Source organism: Salmo trutta, chromosome 8, assembly GCF_901001165.1.
Source record: "Salmo trutta chromosome 8, fSalTru1.1, whole genome shotgun sequence".
Taxonomy (NCBI): Eukaryota; Metazoa; Chordata; class Actinopteri; order Salmoniformes; family Salmonidae; genus Salmo; species Salmo trutta.
In genome coordinates, this window is record NC_042964.1 from 37,423,580 (window position 1) to 37,444,870 (window position 21,291).

A 21,291-nucleotide genomic window follows, 5' to 3' on the forward strand; every position below is an offset into this window, starting at 1 on the left:
GCTAAGACAGGATCTGCCCATCTCTCCTCTCATCACTGCCCTAACCTCGCCATGGGCTAAGACTGGATCTCCCAGTCTCTCCTGTCATCACTTCTCTGGGTAACACAGACATTCACATTTAAACAGGCAGGAAAATTTAGTGCGTTCATTGCCATTAAGCCAGGGTGTAGATAACACACACACATAAACACTCCAGGCATACACAATGTGCAAGTCCATTTGGTAAAAATAAGTTGCGGCTGGAAAAAAACATCAACACCACAAAAAAGGCATATCCCCTAATTGTTTTTTGTTTCCTCTTTCCAACCAGCCATAAGAGCAGCTGACAGATTTGCTCCATCTCAAAACACGTGCAACAGTTCACAGTCAGGTGCCCCAGTTAGCATGAGAGAGAGTGAAACTGGGTATTCCCAGATGGAGCGTGGTTGCCCTGGGCGCAAGGCAGAGCACTCTGTTGGAAACACATTGTGACCTTGTTATGCTGGGCCAGAGTTGGGATCAACAGAAGTGTCATTACAACACCATTTCCATATTATATATCCATATTAATATGCCTTAGTACCATAGTGAGGTGAAGGAATATTATTGTACCTAAGGAGGTTCTTGCAGTGAAAAACGTGTAAAAATATTCGGTTGGCCTAATGTGTGTAGTAAGTAGATGTTCTGTGTTTTAAACCAGCATGGCTATAATACATTATGCACTATAGTCTTAAGTCATTATAGTTCATGATCCATAAAACATCATACAGAGTATTATGTTTTTATTTTATTTATTTTTATTTAACCAGGCAAGTCAGTTAAGAACAAATTCTTATTTACAATGACGGACTACCCTGACCAAATCCTAACCCGAATGGCGCTGGGCCAGTTGTGCGCCGCCCTATGGGACTCCCAATTACAGCCATTTGTGATACAGCCTGGAATCAAACCAGGGTCTGTAGTGACGCCTCTAGAACTGCGATGCAGTGCCTTAGACCGCTGCGACATTCGGGAGCCCTAATGTAACCACTTATGAGAATGGAGAATTATGGACGCTTATAGTTAGTGTCATAACACACTATGAAGCTTGTTATAGAATGTGTACTTCATAGAATGTTACCAAATATGTGTGCGTGCGTGTGGCTTCCCATGTCCCCCCCCCCCCCCAAACAGTATTAGCTCACTCTCCTTATTGAGGGTAAGAGAGTCAACACAAACCAAACTACACACTTCTCACACATACTTTTTACAGAGCAGAGCAACCCTGTCCTATAGGCTACACCGCATTAGCACAAATGTCCATTGTATAACTCAAAAGGAATATTATTCCTTTTATTGGAGATCTGCATATCCCTACTCCTCCTGAGACACCCTCGAAGAGTGCGGTCAGAGATCAGCCATTATTGACAGCGACCCAGGAGCAATTAGAGTTAAGTGCCTTGCTCAAGGGCACGTCAACAGATTTTTCACTTAGTCGGCTCGGGGATTTGAACCAACGACCTTACGGTTACTGGCCCAACGCTTCTATCCGCTAGGCTACCTGATACCTGCTGTAGGCTACAGCATCATAATCATCATTAATTGTTACATCTAGGAACGCTGATACACCCATTGTATTTCTGCTGAAAATGGAAAGATGTGGCTATGACATCATAAATAAAGTCCTGTGATATTCTAGAATTTTGACAGTGTATATCCCGGGTAACAGAACACTCAAATGCACTTTTTCACCAAAAAAGACACCCTAAACTTCATAACACAAACTGCGCTCATAGAGTAAACACATGTAAGTATTACAATGTCTTCTTTTGAAAACACAGAAAACATCCCGCTTCGCCCTGGCTTGCTGCCCTCAGCTGTCCACGTTGTGAAGAATGAGAGGAGGTCATTTGGGTGTTCAGGTGGGGGGAGGTGCCTGAAGCCTGGATGTCCTCCCTCCATCCTCTCCAGACCAAGGGACCAGTCTGCCAAAGACTGCCTGGAGCTGAAGGACATCCAGTATTACGTGCTAGTGGACGTGCGGGAGCCCAACATGGAGGCCCCTCAGAATGCGAGAGAGTCCCGCTTTCTGCCTCCTCCTCTTCCTCCAGATGATTTCACCTATCACCCCAGCACCTGCAACAACAAAAAAGGACCTGGATACATAGTAGGAAGTAGGGGTGCTGGCCTGAAAAATCTGAAAAAAATGAATAACAAAATATATTTTTTGAGGAAAATGAGGCAGAAACCGCATTGGCCCTTACTGTCTAAATACATGGCTCTGCCTATGCCTACAGCTTGTTCTTATGCGTCAAAAGGCGGGACAGTAGCCTAACCTATTCATTTTGTTTCAACAAATTTCCTGCTTAGGGTATATTTAACTTCTCAACTGTGCCCACTTTTGGAGTCAAACTTGCGTATAGTGACAAAGATATTGATAATGTATTTGCTGTATTCAGAAGGTTAATTTATTCAGGTGTGGTAGGCTTTTAGCTCAGGTGTGCAGATTTTCTCCCTACACTTGCAGAGTGATCAGGCAAGGTAACCCAAACAAATGTTCATCTTTATATTCATTTGTTTGTAGTGGAAATTTAACCCAGACCTCTATTCTTTCCTTTCCCGTTGATAAAAAAAGTCAACACTGTGTATGCAAACTTTAGTGCCACAGAAAGAGAGGGTAGTAGCCTAGCCAATGCCTGCTGTGCTGCCTGCTGTTGTTGATTAAAGCATTGTTGTTCATAAAACAAGAATAATATCAACTGGCCCAGAAATGCATTTTCTCTTCTGATTTATTTATGGCGTGGACCTTTTCAGCCCAAATCCATTTTACAGAACATCTAGCGCACTTAGGGGAAGGAAAACACTGGCAAACAAAACAAAAGATTTTTGCATATTTATCAGGGAAAACACAGAAAACATCCCGCTTCGCCCTGGCTTGCTGCCCTCAGCTGTCCACGTTGTGAAGAATGAGAGGAGGTCATTTGGGCCTTCAGGTGTGGGGAGGTGCCTGAAGCCTGGATGTCCTCCCTCTGTCCTCTCCAGACCAAGGGACCAGTCTGCCAAAGACTGCCTGGAGCTGAAGGACATCTAGACTTACGTGCTAGTGGACGTGTGGGAGCCCAACATGGAGGCCCCTCAAATGGTCAGTGTCCCCCTTTTTGCCTCCTCTTCCTCCAGAGAGAGAAGCAGCGGACCTGGCCACACCCGGATCTGGAGAAAGGAGAGGCGCCCTGACCCCTACAGCTGCTGCTCCAGGTCCAGCCATGGTGAGAGGCATAGGGGGAGACAGGTGATGCGGCTTGGCTTCTCTGGCGAGAGACACAGCCACCAGAGCCGTGACCCTCACAGCCACCACTCCTACCAGAGCCACACGGAGAGAACCAGCAGGACCTCTGCTCCCAGCTGTCCAAGTCCCGTAAGAGGAGCAGGGAGGGTCGGGACGAACTTCAGGTTTCCTCCAGCTGCAACAGTAGCAGAGTTGAGCACTCAACCTACAGCATGGTGCACCCAAGGCACTGAAATTATTTGGAATTAAATTTTTTCAAATGAGTTTAATTTCGAGCTAAATATGAGTTACTTGTTGTTTAACTCTTGAGTGTCTGCCTTATATTTTGTCCCAAAAGCATGCACATATTGTTCATGCGTATATTTGTGCGATCAAATAAAACATTTCTCAAACATTTGAAGATGTTTGAGAACAGGCTAATATGGTTAGCAAGTTTAGCGCAAAGGGAGTGCGAAACAGACTGTGAAGTGACCTGGATACTGCAGCCCTGTAGTCTGCTCAACATATTAATTAAACATGGAAATCATAGCGAGGGAGAAACATATGTGTTTTACGCAGAGAGAGAGAGTCAATGAAAGAAAAATGAAGAAGAAAAATGGGGAGGCAAGGAGTAGTTACTGAGAGAAAGAGAGAAGGAGACAGAAAGTGAGAGAGATGAGGTGGTTGAGTCAGGGATAGTGTTGACGGAGAGAGGGAGAGAGAGATTGAGAGGAGAGGAAAAGGATTGAAGAGTAAGAGAGATGTAATTACTGTTCTTGTTCCACAGTGACCACAGTGGTCTGGAATAGGGAGCTTGCCAATTACTGTCAACACAGCAGGGCCAGAACACACACACACACACACACACACACACACACGCACAATACCGAACCCACACACACACACACACACACACACACACGCACAATACCGAACCCACACACTAGCACCTACATTGACTTCTAAAAGCCAGATCTGACTTCATTTTCCAAACTAAAACAGAACAGACTATTCCAGTTGTGTTTACATACAATAACGCCACACCCCGTTTCCTGATGGTGAGCTCACAGGACATTAATAAGAGGTACCTTTTTCCCTTGAACATCACAAAAAGTCTCCAAAGCACTGTAATATCACTTTAAATACAATAATACGTAAATGATCTGAGCGGTTGAAAACAACCAGAGACAGACAGGTAAGAGATGTCTGAGTGCAGAGCTGTAGTGGGAGGGACATGTGTGGGCAGGAGATTAGGGTGAAGGGATTTATCTAAACTGTTTTCACCTTTGGCTAGGAGACAGCAGACACACACACGCATATTTTTTTTTGGTCTGGGCTAACACTGGTCCTCACGACTGTAGTTTGTCTCATCTATAGTTTGGGTGGTTGATGCTCTAGAAAGGGGGTCTGGCCAGCTTTTGTTTATTGTGTGTGTGTGTGTGTGTGTGTGTGTGTGTGTGTGTGTGTGTGTGTGTGTGTGTTTCCACCCCAAAGACCAAGGCAGCGCTCCCTGAATAACATTAATATTTAAAGCAGCACACTAATAACAGTGCAGCTATAATAATCACCACATTCATTGCATTACAGCTATGCAGCTACACCACACATTGCCTGCCTACCTCTTATAACAAGAAATGGCTTCATAACAAAACGTTAACATAAGCCCGGTAATTACCTAAAATGGTAATATCAAAACACTAAACATTAGAGACTACACAACCCGGCTTTGCTTAACTCAAATGAACCCTACCACACTAGTTTTTAATTCATCAGCAGACTCAGACACAATTTACATCAAACGTATCTAGTTATTATAGCCTGGGTACTGCTTGGGCCATTTACATTTGCACTTATTACAGTAGAACTAAACAATGCATCTTACTATAAGGTCTACATTGTATTATGCACTACATGCACCACTACTACATCGGTAAAAAATATCTAAATTAGTTTCAATTTGAAAGGCAAACATATCCCATGAGAAAGAGACAGAGGAAAAGAAAGAGATGAAAAACAGCCTTAGTTAAACAGCCAAGCTTTTTACCAAATTACAGTACGACAGACCACGCGTTCACCCTGCACACCCTAATTGGCAAACAAACAAAACAAAACGCAAAGTTTTCTCATGCTTTGTTGATTTCGAGACAGAGAGCGAGAGCGAGAGAGAGAATGTATATGGGCCAGAGCTCAGTGAGGTGGTGAGAGAGTAACTCTATGTTGATGTTATCTCCAACAGTGCAGTAATACCTAACAACACAAAACAAAACCCCAAAAGAAAAAGAAAGGAATGAAGAAACATGTAAATATTCGAACGAGCAATGTCGGAGTCTGGAAATTAAAATATACAGTATATGTATGTGATGGTGTATAGACATTATGGACAGTATAATATGGCGCACACACAAACGTTCACACCATGGTATAAAACACACCATTACTATTAGGATGGAAAAACACTGGAAGTGAGCTGAAGTGTATCAATGATTTCCATATCAAAATCACAAGCTACACCAGTGCATAGAGATCAAGTCTATAATCTGTGGCCGGGTAAGAAGATAAATAACATTCTGTCTGTCATTGATTGGGATGGATTTACGCCAAACCCAAATTGCTGTGTAGGCCTTCATTCTCAGATCAATAATGGAGCAAGATTGGTGAGAGGGAGCAAGTTGCACCATAAATATAATGGAGCCTACCTTTTCAGAGCCTACGTTTTATTTTTTAATCTGTATTTTTTTGGTTTTTACCTGTTGCCCTTTTCCCATGATCTCTTGAACCATGGAAGTATCTAACCATGCAGAAATGTCTGATGAAATCATTGGACATCCAGCACCAACAAATTACGTACACGTAAAAGAAAGAAGCTAAACTGAAGGAATTCATATAAATCTGAACTCTGGTGAAGTCCGCAGCATGTAGGAGACAACAGCACTACCTAGTGGAAAGTCTAGGACACAAACAGAGATATACACGAATCTGCCGATGTGACTTCAACATGTAAAAGACAATTATTCTAACTCTTTTGTAACAACACAATTGTCAAACACATTTACCAATTGTCTTGTTCAAAATAGTAGTTTTTGTTTTGTTTATTTATTACATATTGGTATTGTCGAAAATACATATCTGAAAGACGGTGGTCATGTAACAGCAGCATCACATGAGCAGTGTGTGCACGTAAAGATCGACCAGCCAGGAAGTTGAGGTAGCTAGCCTAGCAATGTTATCCATTTTGCCATCATAATTGGATATTATAAGATAATATGCATGTGTATGAAAGCATGACTACTTTAAAAAGCTTCGTCATTGCTCATAAAAACGTCTGCATCTAAATCAGGTAGCTTGTAGGCTTAGCCAGATAGCTAGCCACTCAAGCTGGACATAAGAATGATGCAGTTTAGCTTGAGTCGCCTACTAGTCACAGTTTCTAAACCAGTATTGTCTTTGTGGTAGTGCTGCGTTGCTGATGATTGTGGTATGGTTTGACAGGGTCAGGACAATTACAGAGCTAAATCCTGTGGTGTTATTAGACTGAATGGGCTGGTATGCCTTGGGAACACAGCTTGCTTACATTCTCACTTTTCTGGTTTCCCCTAGTTACCACAGCCACAAAGTCAAAATTAGCTCTATCTTAAAAAATGCATAAAAAATGTGGTTAGGTTTAACACTCACATTTCAAGAAGATAAATTGTAGAAATAGACAGGGTTTATAACTTTGTGGCTGCGGTGACTAGTGACGACCCTTTATTCTCAACCCCTCAAGGTTTTCTGTGGGAAGTATGCTGTGTCTGGAGAGGATGCTGGGACTTGTAGGCTTCATAGGGGGTGATCTCCATGCTACGTCTGGGAGACTCCTGAGATGCACCGTGACGTCTTCAGCAGTCCAACAGACTTCTGGCTTCACACACCACCCCCAGAGGGTGTGGCCCTCCTCACAGGCACCTCTCTGTGGTCACCATACCCCTAAACATAGGACAGGCCTGTATGGGCCTTTTACACGCCCGCAGCAGACACTGGGGAGTTCCCGTGGCCCCCTCTCCCTCCCCCTTTTCACCCAGAGGGTCACCCTCTCCCAGGGACCCAACACCTCCACAGCCAAGATCAGGCTGCGAACGCGACTGGTGGTCACCCTGCTGTTCGGCGGGGGTCTGCTTGGCACCTGGTGGTATGTGCGTAACGAGAAGCAGCAAAATCACCGAATGCAGCGTATAGAGCAGTTGAAAAAGGTGGCCCTGGGCCAGGGAGACTTCAGCCTCCTTGACCACAGGGGGCACCGCAGGACCAAGAGAGACTTCCTGGGTAGCTGGGTGCTCCTCTACTTTGGCTTCACCCACTGCCCTGACATCTGCCCCGATGAGCTGGATAAGATATCTGCTGTGGTCAGCGCCCTGGACAAGGACCGGTCTCTCCCCGCGGTCCAACCACTGTTTGTGACGGTCGACCCGGAACGAGACGACGTGGCGGCCCTGGAGAGGTACGTGAAGGACTTCCACCCCCGGCTGATCGGCATGACGGGTACCCCAGAGGAGGTGAAGGTGGCGGGGAAGGACTACAGGGTGTACGCCAGCCCTGGACCTAAGGATGAGGATGGGGACTATATAGTGGACCACACCATCCTCATCTACCTGGTCAACCCAGATGGACTGTTCCTGGACTATTACAACAGGATGAAGGACGACGTGCAGATTGCAGAGAGCGTCAGGAACCATATGAAGAGCTACGTCAAACTCTCTGAATGAATGACGGTAACCACACCAAGACTGTATCAAAGACCTATGGTGTGTCACGCTTAAACTGAACCCAAAGTCCAGATAATCTCCATCAGAAATGAGGCCGTGTTGAATTATTCCCAGACCAGACTGAACCACAACAACATGGACGCTTCAAGGCTGTGTGCGCAATAAATCAAGGGCACTAGTGTTGCAATATTGAAAGTGTCTTCACATAATCTTAGTAAAATCCACATGCTCATGTTTTATTTTATACACATTTTTGGCCATTGTTATAAAATACATTTTTCCTAACAAACCAGTGAAACATAATTTCCCAATTTAGGTTATTCTCTTATTAAATGAAAGTAGAAAAATGAAGTTTTTCTTAAAAGTCCTCTCATCTGATATAGAAAATGTATGAGTTCTACACCACTTGGACAAACATGCAAATAAAAAGCTACGTATACAATTGTCATGGATACAAAGGCAAACATTGTGAAAAGGGTGATATTCCCAGGGTCAGTCAACACCACAACATACCCCGAGTGCGACATCTGGTAAATATAGTGTGGATGCAGGTGAATGAGAAAAAAATAGCTTCTTTTCTCTTGACATAACCAGAGGAATACACAGACATATGACACCAAAGATCAAAACGATAGAGAGGAGATTGAAATGAAATAAGAGCAAGTACATGAGCGAGTTAATGGGTGCAGCCAGGTCATGTTGATAGAGCAGGTTAGTACTAGTGGTCCGGTAGGCACAAGTGGCGTCACACACAGGAATGTGTACCACGTTTCAGAGTAATGGTTCTGTAGGAGGCAAGAGCTCACACAAACTGGATCAGGTTCAGAAGATGAATGGGTCTGGGTCATATAGGGTCGAAGGTTGCTGCAGGGGCTTTCTTGAATCGTTGGTTGGCCCGGTGTTTGCTGAGCAGAGTGAGTCCCATGGTGTCGATGCTTTCCTCGAGACCCTCACTCCTATCGATCTCCACTGTGTAGTCGTTTGCCTGAAGAGGAGAGAGCATGATAATAACCTGATAATACAGTGTCCTGATGGTAGAGTAGTGGAGTTACTGTAGACAAATACACCTTGACCTAGAAGCTATTAAACTAATTTGTCATACAATAACATCAAGCATATCTAAATATCAAGTGTTCAGTGTCAAGACTGTAAACTCCAGACAGTGGCTGATTACGCTCGATTAGATTGTGATGTATTAAAATCACACACACCAGTTGAAGGGAAGCCAGCATGTACTTGCAGGCCTCGAAGTTGTCCATGCCGTGGACTACAGAGGCGAAGGTCCTCCTCTGGCCCACACTGCACAACGCAGCTACGATCCTGTCCCCGTAGTCATGGATGTCAAAGGTAGCACGCTCCTCCTACAGAGACATGGGGTCAGGAGTGTCTGGAAGTTTAGCCAACAGATCACATGACACCACACTAGAAATGACCAACAGGGTGAACAATGATATATTTTATTAGAATAGATACTTGATCTACAGCAAAATGTCTAGAAAGTATGGTAATTGAGTCTTACCTGATAGATGAGCTCCGGTTGTATTTTGTCCTCCCATTCCTTCACTCTTTTCGACAGCGCCGTCTCCTGGGCATAACCCTGGGAGTTCACCAGGAACTGCTCCTGAAATATGAAGGAAGTGGGGGGGACATCAGTGACTAGCTACACAGAACCCTGTAGTATTTCTTGCTGGAACATGACCCAGAAAGACTGGCTCATTGAGACCGGCCTGTGTATACGTACCACGCTCTTCTTCACCAGGTCTTCGTAACTCAGCCCGTCCATGTCTGCCCCTGGCAGCAACAGAAACATTGTAAACGTACTATCTTTGCCGAGGATTGCCTATAGTGTCTTAAAACTTTGAGTGGTCAAGAATGTTTGGTTTTTTTTTTTTATCTGTGTTTTGTATTGTCAAGTAACATATCATTGTGGAGTGACACTAATACATTAGTCTAACTCTACAGTCACACAGTGGAGACCTGACAGACAGGACAGTGTCTACCAGGTATGAAAGCCTGTCCATTCAGGAAGTCATCCGGGGCTTCATCAGTCAAAGGGTCATGTTCGTCGTCAGAGAGGTCATCGTGCAGGCCTAGATGGTTGTGGTTTCTGAGGCCCTCTAACTCCTCCTCCCTCTCTACTCTCTCGTCCAGCTGCAGGTACGTCCTTCTCAGCTCCTCGTCAGACACAAACACACCCTGTAAGGGCACAAGGCTGTATGTTCAGTACATACTCGTACACTCAACAGTAAAAACAGCAACAAATGCTCTTTGCAGCATGACCCATAGAAGTACAAACACATACCGTTTTTCTAAGAATCTTTTTCCGGGTCTTCAGCTTGTCTTTCATTTTACTCATATAGATGTAGTTCAAGTCTGTAACAGAAACACCACTTGCTGTAAGCGCCAAATAATAGAGGGTCCAAAAGAAAACTAAATGAGGGGATAGAGGAGTTATGAGATCCACCCTTACCTGTATACGTGGGTCCATTCTTTAGCCTGGGTTCAGGGGGGTCATCTGCAACAAGAGGAGGCATTTGTCAGGTATATTCCATCCTATTCACAGTCTTCATAGACACACCAACACGTGTGTATGCACAACTTACAGGTGCCAGTGTACCAGGTCCAGAAGTCTTGCAGCGCAGCGGGGCCTTTCCTTTTCCGCTTCCCAGAATCATCAAGACCCGGAGGAACCTTATAACATTTTCCTATGGCGAAAGAACACACATTTAACACAGACAGGCCCCCCTCACAGAAAATACACTGCGATACCCTCTCAGTGAGTACGAGTCAGTTGGACTGCATCTCATCGATAGGAAAATGTTCTCACCTGTTTTCAGAGGCTTGTCCTCGCCGACTGTATCATAAAGGTCATGTAACCTCCACATGTTTGCCTGCATCACAACAATCCTCACATCAAAGACAAAAAAAACAACGTGCATACTAGAATGGTTATTTTCCGTCTCTAAAATGTGTCGGTGGTTGTGACGGGTAACCGTACCATCTGAGCCCTCTCCTCCTCCATCCTCTGTTTCTTCTGCTCCTCCTCAGAGAGCTGCTGGACTCCTTCCCTCTCCCTCAACACCCTCCCTTCACTGGGGGCCTGGGAGAGAACAAGTTAGAACACACCAATAAACAACACATGGTAATACAAATCATACACAATTCAACACAATGTCCCATAAAAAGGGCTACGATAAAGGTGTAATGGAACTAGGCGTGTGTGATACCAACGGTTCCTCTGTATGTATGTATGTATGTATGTATGTATGTATGTATGTATGTATGTATGTATGTATGTATGTATGTATGTATGCATGCACAGTGCCTTTGGAAAGTATTCAGAACCCTTGACTTATTCCACATTTTGTAGCGTTTCAGCCTGAATTCAAAATCTATTAAATACCCCATAATGACAAAGTGAAAACATGCTTCCTTTTTTCAAATGTATTGAAAAGATCTAATTACATTAGGTATTCACACCCTTGAGTTAATACATGTTATAATCACCTTTGGCAGCGATTCTAGATGTACTTCTTTCTGGGTAAGTATCTAAGAGCTTTGCACACCTGGATTGTACAATATTTGCCAATAATTATTTTAAAAATTCTTCAAGCTCTGTCAAATTGGTTGTTGATCATTGCTAGACAGCCATTTTCAAGTCTTGCCTCAGATCTTCAAGCAGATTTAAGTAAAACATGTAATTCAGCCACTCAGGAAGAGTCAGTGTCTTCTTGGTAAGCATCTCCAGTGTATATTTGGCCTTGTGTTTTAGATTCACCTTTCAGCAGGACAATTCATATTCCAGTGTCTGGTGGAAAGCAGACAACCAGGTTATCCTCCAATTATTTATTTTATCCTCAAAAACACCCTGGTCCTTAACGATTACAAGCATACCCATAACATGACGCAGCCACCACTATGGTTTAAAAAATGGAGAGTGGTACTAAACAATGTGTTGTATTAGATTGGCCCCAAACATAACACTAATTCAGGACAAAAAGTGAATTGCTTTGCCACATTTTTCCCCCTATATATTTATCTCTTATAGGCTTCCTTCTTTTCACTCTGTAAATTAGGTTAGTATTGTGGAGTAACTACAATGTTGTTGATCCATCCTCAGTGTTCTCCTATCACAGCCACTAAACTCTGTAACTGCTTTAAAGTCCCCATTAGCCTCATGGTGAAATCCCTGAGCGGTTTCCTTCCTCTCTGGCAACTGAGATAGGAAGGACAGCTGTATCTTTGTAGTGACTGGGTGTATTGATACCCCATCCAAAGTGTAATTAATAACTTCACCATGCCCAAAGGGATATTCAATGTCTGCTTTTTTACCCATCTACCAATGGGTGCCCTTCTTTGCAAGACATTGGAAAACCTTCCTGGTCTACGTGGTTGAATCTTCCTCCTTTTTACAGTCTTTCTGTTTGAAATTCACTGCTCGACTGAGGGACCTTGCAGTTAATTGTGGAGTACAGAGATGAGGTAGTCAATCCAAAATCATGTTAAACACACTCACAGACTGAGTCCATGCAACTTATGTGACTTGACAAGCAGATTTCTACTCCTGATCTTATTTAGGCTTGCCATAACAAAGGGGTTGAAAACTTATTGACTCAAGACATTTTAGCTTTTCCTTTTTAATTAATTTGTTAACATTTCAAAAAAACATTCTTCCACCTTGACATTATGGTGTATTGTGCGTTTTAAATTCAGGCTGTGACAACAAAATGTGGAAAAAGTCAAGGGGTGTGAATACTTTCCGAAGGCAATGTATATCTATATAAACTCAGCAAAAAAAGAAATGTCCCTTATTCAGGACCATGCCTTTCAAAGATAATTCGTAAAAATCCAAATAACTTAAAAGATCTTCATTGTAAAGGGTTTAAACACTGTTTCCCATGCTTGTTCAATGAACCATAAACAATTTAATGAACATGCACCTGTGGAACGGTCGTTAAGACTAACAGACGGTAGGCAATTAAGGTCACAGTTATGAAAACTTAGGACACTAAAGAGGCCTTTCTACTGACTGAAAAACACCAAAAGAAAGATGCCCGGGTCCCTGCTCATCTACGTGAACGTGCCTTAGGCATGCTGCAAGGAGGCATGAGGACTGCAGATGTGGCCAGGGCAATACATTGCAATGTCTGTACTGTGAGACGCCTAAGACAGCGCTACAGGGAGACAGGACGGACAGCTGATTGTCCTCGCAGTGGCAGACCACGTGTAACACCTGCACAGGATCGGTACATCCGAACATCACACCTGCGGGACAGGTACAGGAAGGCAACAACAACTGCCCGAGTTACACCAGGAACACACAATCCCTCCATCAGTGCTCAGACTGTCTGCAATAGACTGAGAGAGGCTGGACTGAGGGCTTGTGGGGCTGTTGTAAGGCAAGTCCTCACCAGACATCACCGGCAACAACGTCGCCTATGGGCACAAACCCACCATCGCTGGACCAGACAGGACCGGCAAAAAGCGCTCTTCATTGACGAGTCGCGGTTTTGTCTCACCGGGGGTAATGGTCGGATTCGCGTTTATTGTCTAAGGAATGAGCGTTACACCGAGGCCTGTACTCTGGAGTGGGAACGATTTGGAGGTGGCGGGTCCGTAATGGTCTGGGGCGGTGTGTCACAGCATCATCGGACTGAGCTTGTCATCATTGCAGGGAATCTCAACACTGTGCGTTACAGGGAAAACATCCTCCTCCCTCATGTGGTACCCTTCCTGCAGGCTCATCCTGACATGACCCTCCAGCATGACAATGCCACCAGCCATACTGCTCGTTCTGTGCGTGATTTCCTGCAAGACAGGAATGTCAGTGTTCTGCCATGGCCAGCGAAGAGCCCGGATCTCAATCCCATTGAGCACGTCTGGGACCTGTTGGATCGGAGGGTGAGGGCTAGGGCCATTCCCCCCAGAAATATCCAGGAACTTGCAGGTGCCTTGGTAGAAGTGGGGTAACAGCTCACAGCAAGAACTGGCAAATCTGGTGCAGTCCATGAGGAGTAGATGCACTGCAGAATTTAATGCAGCTGATGGCGACACCAGATACTGACTGTTACTTTTGATTTTCACCCCCCCTTTGTTCAGGGACACATTATTCCATTTCTGTTAGTCACATGTCTGTGGAACTTGTTCAGTTTATGTCTCAGTTGTTGAATCTTGTTATGTTCATAGAAATATTTACACATGTTAAATTTGCTGAAAATAAACGCAGTTCACAGTGAGAGGACGTTTCTTTTTTTTCCTGAGTATGTGCGTGTGTGTGAGAGAGAAAGAGAGATTTCTACGTTCCTACCTGGTGTCTGTCAATATGTTCCTCCGGTCCCTGGTCCATCTCCATCCCGTTGTCCTCCAGGGGCAGAAAGTTCTCCGCACCGGCATCACCACCATCGTCCCCGGCAACGCCAACCATGGCATCCCCTGTTGCAAGCTCTGCGTCATCTGGACACACAACAACAATAAGGGTGTCAGCACACGGTCTTAGCTTAGAAATACACATTAAAGGACCGTATATTCTATTTGAGCTGGTCCTGGCAACATGGTACGGGATTTTTTAAATGTATTTTTTTTTTTAAAAACCTTTATTTAATACTCTGTTGGAGGCAAAACACATCAAACGCTCCCAACCCGCTCACAGAGAAATCAAATATTTGGGGTGTTTTCTCAAATCAAATGTTATTGGTCACATACACGTGTTTAGCAGATGTTATTGCGGGTGTAGTGAAAAGCTTGTGCTTCAAGCTCCAACAGTGCAGTAATATCTAAGTTTCACAATATATTACCAAAATACACATAAATCTAAGTAAGGAATAGATAAAGATATCTGTGTGTGTGTGTGTGTGTGTGTGTGTGTGTGTGTGTGTGTGTGTATATATATATATATATATATATCAGCAACTATCACTCCTGTGTGTTCCAATGGCACGTTGTGTTAGCTAATCCAAGTTTAGCATTTTAAAAAGGCTAATTGATCATTAGAAAACCCTTTTGCAATTATGTTAGCACAGCAGAAAACTGTTGTCCTGATTAAAGATGCAATAAAACTGGCCTTCTTTAGACTAGTTGAGTATCTGGAGCATCAGCATTTGTGGGATCGTTTACAGGCTCAAATTAAATAGTACCCGCAAAACACCAGTCTCAACGTCAACAGTGAAGAGGCGACTCCGGGATGCTGGCCTTCTAGGCAGAGTTGCACAGAAAAAAAACATATCTCAGACTGGCCAATAAAAATTAAATATTAAGATGGGCAAAATATCAGACACCGGACAGAGGAACACTGCCTAGAAGGCCAGCATCCCGGAATCACCTCTTCACTGTTGACATTGAGACTGATGTTTTGCGGGTACTATTTAAATGAAGCTGCCAGTTGAGGACTTGTGAGGCGCTCGTTTCTCAAACTAGACACTCAGTGATGTGTACGCCAAGGAACTTGAAGCTTTCCACCTTCTCCACTGCGGTCCTATCGATGTGGATTGGGGGGTGCTCCCTCTGCTGGTTCCTGACGTCCACGATCATCTCCTTAGTTTTGTTGACGTTGAGTGAGAGGTTATTTTCCTGGCACCACACTCCCAGAGCCTACTACTGTTGTGTTGTCTGCAAACTTGATTGAGTTGGAGGTGTGCTTGGCCACGCAGTCATGGGTGAACAGGGAGTACAGGAGGGGGATGAGCATGCACCCTTGTGGGGCCCAAGTGTTGAGGATCAGCGAAGAGGTGTTGTTTCCTACCTTCACCACCTGGGGGCAACCCGTCAGGAAGTCCAGGACCAGTTACAAAGGGCGGGGTTCAGACCCAGGGCCTCGAGCTTGATGATGAGCTTGGAGGGTACTATGGTGTTGAATGCTGAGATAAAGTCAAGCCAAAACGCTTGTGTACAGTGTATAGACATAGACACAGTAATGTACAACTGTCGATATACTGTATCGATCTCTAAATGCCTCTCTACCTTGGTGCCCGAACAGGGTGATGGGGGCCAGGGGTGCGTCAGACAGGGCATCCCTGAGGAAGTGGGACTGAGAGGAGGCCAAGAAGAGGCGGATGATACCCAGGGCGTCCGGAGTGAACGTGTTCATCTTAAAGTCCTTACAGCTGCCCAGCACCTCTCCTTTCAGACTGCAGCACATACACAGGGCACACACACAAACATTGATATGACAGCCCTCTACAGAAATTTGTTCCATCAGAAAGTAAGGCAGCTACATATGGCAAGGCTGACAATTTTCCATAGTTATTCTACAGAAGAGCTCATCATGTTGAGGGCGGTTTAGGCCGTGGACTTGGCACCCACCTGATGAGAAGTAGCTTCTGTTTCTCAAATGCCTCAGGAGGAATCAGAGACTCGGGGGGAAGAGGGGCCACGTCCACATTCTAAGGAACACACAGGACAATCATTTACACAGAGAATCATGGATACACACACAAATCAGTTAGTCTGATTAGAATGATTGGTGTTTCAGAGGGGCATTTATAAAGGGTTAAATGTTTCCAGAGGTGGACACTCACCGTGTTGGCATCATTCTTCATCTCTGACTGCAGGGAGACATCTGTTGTATCCTTGTCTAAGGAGTCAAACTGGGGGAACAACAAACATCAGTAAAATCAGGTAATAACAGTGTTGGGCCGGAACTAAAGCCTGCTACACACCCCGTATGGCTCTCTTTGGCCAGGGTTTCCTAGCCCAACTCCACACTCTTACCCCGTCGTCATCATTAGCATTGATGGATGAGGCCCCATTCGTGCCATCCTCTCCAGAAGTCAATGCTTGTTTATCTTTCCTGAAAATGACAGGTACAAATCTCTTTAACTCAATGGGAAAGGAAGTGAAGAAGCAGAGCACCATGAAGACTGGTGGCTTGAGTGGTGCTGTGTGTGTTCACAGGGAGCAAGGCAGGGTACAGTGCCTTGCGAAAGTATTCATACCCCTTGACATATTCCACTGTGTTGTGCTACAGCCGGAATTCAAAATGTATTAAATCGTTTCCCCCCCCCCCCTCACCTAGCTACATACAATACCCCACAATGACAACGTGAAAACATGTTTTTAGACATTTTTGAAAATGAAATACAGAAATATCTCATTTACATAAATAGTCACACCCCAGAGTCAATACATGTTAGAATCACCTTTGGCAGTGATTACAGCTGTGAGTCTTTCTGGGTAAGTATCTAAGAGCTTTGCACATCTGGATTGTACAATATTTTTACATTATGCTTTTTAACAGTCATTTTCAGGTCTTGCCATAAATTGGCTTGAAAATCTAAGTCCACTATAACTAGGCCAACGCTTTGTATTCGGACATAAAGTTAATTTATTTGACATATTTGTTTGCAGTTATACTTTAGTGCCTTATTGCAAACAGGATATTCCATGTTTTGGAATATTTATATTTTGTACAGGCTTTCTTCTTTTCACTGTCTTTCTGTGTTTGAAATTCACTGCTCGACTGAAGGACCTTACAGATAATTGTATGTGTGTGGTACAGAGATGAGGTAGTCATTAAAAAAATCATGTTAAGCACATTTTTACTCATTAACTTACTTAGGCTTGCCATAACAAATGGGTTGAATACTTATTGACTCAAGACATTTCAGCTTTTCATCTCTCATTAATTTGTACAAATTTCTGAAAACACAATTCCACTTTGACATTATGGAGTATTATGTGTAGGCCAGTGACACAAAATCTCAATTTAATCAATTTTAAATTCAGACTGTAAAACAACAACATGTGGAAAAAGTCAAGGGGTGTGAATACTTTCTGAAGGCACTGCACTTACTTCTTGTTTCTGTCGTTGATGTAGTCCAGAGTTTGGTACACCAGGTTGTACAAATGCTCCACCTGAATCAAACAATAACAAAATAATACATTTTAATAAAGTGTTTCCCCATATTCATTTAGCAGCGGTGGGCTGTTAAATCGTTGCCGCTCCCAAAAAGACATGATCAAAGAATGATGTGATTTTGTTTTGAAAATAATTTGAGGGATGGAAATTTTTTCAGTGTAAACTTAAAACACTTAAGCTAGATATAAAGTGTGTAGAAATGATAATGGACCTATATATTTTTTAAATAAGATCCTTGAGAACCAACAATCACCAAAATAAAAACTAGACAGTCATGGAATTGATTTTGTTATAATGTTTGAGTCACTCAGATAGATAGCATAAGAACATGCATTAAGCCATAACAAAATGTGTAGAAGGATTTAAGGAAATTAGCTTTAAACTGAATGTATTCTCTCTCAGCCAGCAAGCCCCTTGACAAAATGCAGGAAACTAGTTTTAAAAGTAAAATTCTCTCCGTCCCGTAACGAGGGCCTCTAAATAATGTTGGCCAGAGACGGCGCAGTTGGCGTTACCCGCTACCACAACCCCCCCCCAACTTTGCTGAAACAAATCCTAAGGGAAACACTAATAATAATATTTAATCAGTAACACGCTTTTCAAAAACTCAAGCTGCTAACAATAACATAGTTATACCACAGTTGAGATCAAATGAATTGTGGTGGCTCACAGTATCTCTTGGACAACAAGTCAGGAATATTATATGAAACCAGCCTAATGTTATTTTCTACCAAACAACTTCTCACCTTCTTGCTGTAAATGCATGCTGAGCCTTGGATGAGCAGCGCTGCCTCTGCAAAGTTCAGAGTGGTTTTACCCCCATCGAACGAGATGCACATCTCATCCAACTGCCAGAACATAGAGACAATATGAGAGTGGTAAGTGTATATGAATGTGTGAGAGGACAAGCTTTCTTAACAGTCTACTCCAGCCTTGGTCTGTGTGATTTTCAACCCGGTTGGTGACTCCATTGATTCATTCAAGGCTGTGTGTGTTGACACACAACAATGTTGTTAATACAGTACTTTAAATCTATTTTGTTTACATGATTTTCCCCATAATGCATGTCACGGGCTCATTCCTACCTCCTCCAGATAATCTGCCAACTCCGAGGCCACATCAATGTCCCAGTTTTTCGTGAGCTCCCGGATAGGCTGCAACAAATGGGCGAATCGAGTCTCCACTGTGTCCATGACCATGGCTCACCTTAAAACTAAAGAGGAAATCATGTCAGATTTGAATCGGTGTGGTTTTTAGAAAAGCTAACACTTTATTCAGTAGCTATCTACAAAATAGATTGTTTGACATTTAGCTATGTAGCTAGCGAACGTTTAAGTTCATAGAAAAGTATATTTGGTTAATATAGTCGTTAACGTACTGACCTACTAGTAGTACTGACGTTGTTACACCATTACTGTAACGTTAGCTAGCTAGCCAGCTACCAAAATGTTTTAATACAGACATTCATGAAATGCTATTACACTCACCAAATGATTTCCAATCCCCGTAGGCGTTGATTCACAAAATACGAAGGTGACCCAAATATTTAATATGCGATGATAAACTTTGGAGCCCTTTCAAAAGAACCGCGCGTCCACCATTTTATAATTTTATGTAATATTCGCGCGAGATATTCTTATTCGCCGACTGTTTCCTCTCTGACGTCAACAGAGCCAGAGCTTATGCGCTTTGCTGCCATCTACTGGCGGGTGTACCACTAAAAAAACAACCTGTACCCATCTCACCGAAAGATGGAGCACTTGGATTTTATATTTACAAGGCATCCTTCAATAAGTGTGATGATGTTCGATGCTTGTGGCCAGTTAGGCTGCGTTTACACAGACAGCTCCAATCTGATATTATTCCTAATCAGATCAACTATCTTGTCAATCATTTGAACATGTTTATATCAGAATTTGGCTGCCTGTGTAAACGCAGCCTTAGTTATAATTTAGAAATCAAATGAGCATCTGTGTGTCATATATTAACCACTTCTGATGTTTTATCGAAATACCAAAACATCAGCCAATATCAGCAATGCAACATTTCGTTTTATGCGAAACTTTTCCAGTTGCTGTATACATGTTCTACTTTTATTGCATATAGGCCTAATTCGCACAATGTTATTTGACTTTGCCTCTAGCTTACATGCCCTATAAGCCATACATGAAACGCATTTAATGTGGTTTAGTTTTTAACCAGTGGTGGGAAAACTATTCTGAAAATATAGCTTACCAAGCTACCAATTAGGCCTACTTCACACTGCAAGAAGTTAAGCAACTAAAGTCACTACATTCAAACTACTTCATGAAAAACTATCATATCTAAACATGCAATGTCATAGAATACAAATTTCAAGAACAGATCATTCAGAGTCAGCTGTTTACATAATGTGTAATTTAGCCTATTGCAAAACATGTTTCAAGTGAGAATTAGGCAGGGTTGATGCCAAAAAAGTAAGAAAATTCTTGCTTCCTCACTCATATTTTATTTTTGCTAAAAAAAAGTATTGTGTAGTTCCATAAGTTAGCTACACCGCAACATCGCAAACAAAGTAAGCTAATTAACTACTGAAAGAATACTACGATTTGAACTTAGTTCAATACCACCAAGCGACTGCAAAATGTAGTGAAATTACTCGTTGAACTAGTCTACATGTAGTTCGCTAATCGCCACTCCCCAACACTGTTAACCCTTGCCTGGAAACCCGATGTTGAGTTGCTCTGACACTCCCCAACACTGTTAACCCTTGCCTGGAAACCCGATGTTGAGTTGCTCTGACACTCCCCAACACTGTTAACCCTTGCCTGGAAACCCGATGTTGAGTTGCTTTGCAACTCCCCAACACTGTTAACCCTTGCCTGGAAACCCGAAGTTGAGTTGCTCTGACACTCCCCAACACTGTTAACCCTTGCCTGGAAACCCGATGTTGAGTTGCTTTGCCACTCCCCAACACTGTTAACCCTTGCCTGGAAACCCGATGTTGAACTGCGTTGAATTCTGCCTCAGGCAGAAATTAGTGTTTGAACCCGTACTTCTCACAGAGAGTGGATAATACCACCCATAACCTATTTCAACTACTTGCTATAAGGACCGCCAGCATACCCCCAGGTGATGGTGATAGTCTAGACTAGCCTATGATGCTCAAGCATTGTTCACAGAACCATAATACCTTTTCCGACACACATATAGTGAAGCCCTTCAGGGCCTTATGACAGTCTATGTGGGTGAAATTCTACTTTCAGACCCTTGACACTGTGGCTTCCCTAGGTCTATTGCATATTTGACCCTTGCAGATGAAGCCAGCAGTAGACTCATTTGCAAAAGTCTATCAATGATCCAGGCCTAATTGCTAAGTAAGGTCATACATTTGTCAAATAGCATGTTGTTTGATGTGTAAAGTGATTTGAGGCCCTGGACCAGCTCGTCTTTCCCGCTGCGTCCGCTCCCCAACCATCTCTCTCTGGGGCCGTAGC

At 43.3% G+C, this 21,291-nt stretch overlaps 2 protein-coding genes across 4 annotated transcripts; one reads left to right on the plus strand and one right to left on the minus strand.

The window, feature by feature from the left end:
* Nucleotides 1-6,375: 6,375 nt before the first annotated feature.
* Nucleotides 6,376-8,404, plus strand: LOC115198819 (protein SCO2 homolog, mitochondrial-like). The gene is made up of 2 exons (XM_029761131.1): nt 6,376-6,428; nt 6,987-8,404. The coding sequence occupies exon 2, from the start codon at nt 7,003-7,005 to the stop codon at nt 7,960-7,962; it is 960 nt and encodes a 319-aa protein (XP_029616991.1). The 5' UTR covers nt 6,376-6,428; nt 6,987-7,002; the 3' UTR covers nt 7,963-8,404.
* On the minus strand, nt 8,180-19,445 carry LOC115198818 (condensin-2 complex subunit H2). Of its 3 annotated transcripts, none has more exons than XM_029761130.1 (19): nt 19,303-19,445; nt 18,901-19,028; nt 18,562-18,663; nt 17,750-17,811; nt 16,669-16,747; nt 16,476-16,544; nt 16,261-16,340; nt 15,919-16,085; nt 14,270-14,406; nt 10,961-11,062; nt 10,790-10,853; nt 10,566-10,667; nt 10,433-10,477; nt 10,265-10,335; nt 9,963-10,158; nt 9,704-9,753; nt 9,482-9,583; nt 9,174-9,323; nt 8,180-8,947 (listed from the first exon to the last, which is right to left on the minus strand). In XM_029761130.1, the coding sequence occupies exons 2-19, from the start codon at nt 19,012-19,014 to the stop codon at nt 8,807-8,809; spliced, it is 1,833 nt and encodes a 610-aa protein (XP_029616990.1). In that variant the 5' UTR covers nt 19,015-19,028; nt 19,303-19,445; the 3' UTR covers nt 8,180-8,806. The 3 variants fall into 3 exon arrangements, with proteins under 3 accessions (XP_029616990.1, XP_029616989.1, XP_029616988.1); XM_029761129.1 differs by having other exon boundaries at nt 9,704-9,747; nt 14,270-14,415; XM_029761128.1 differs by having other exon boundaries at nt 14,270-14,415; nt 19,303-19,444.
* Between the last annotated feature and the right edge of the window lie 1,846 nt (nt 19,446-21,291).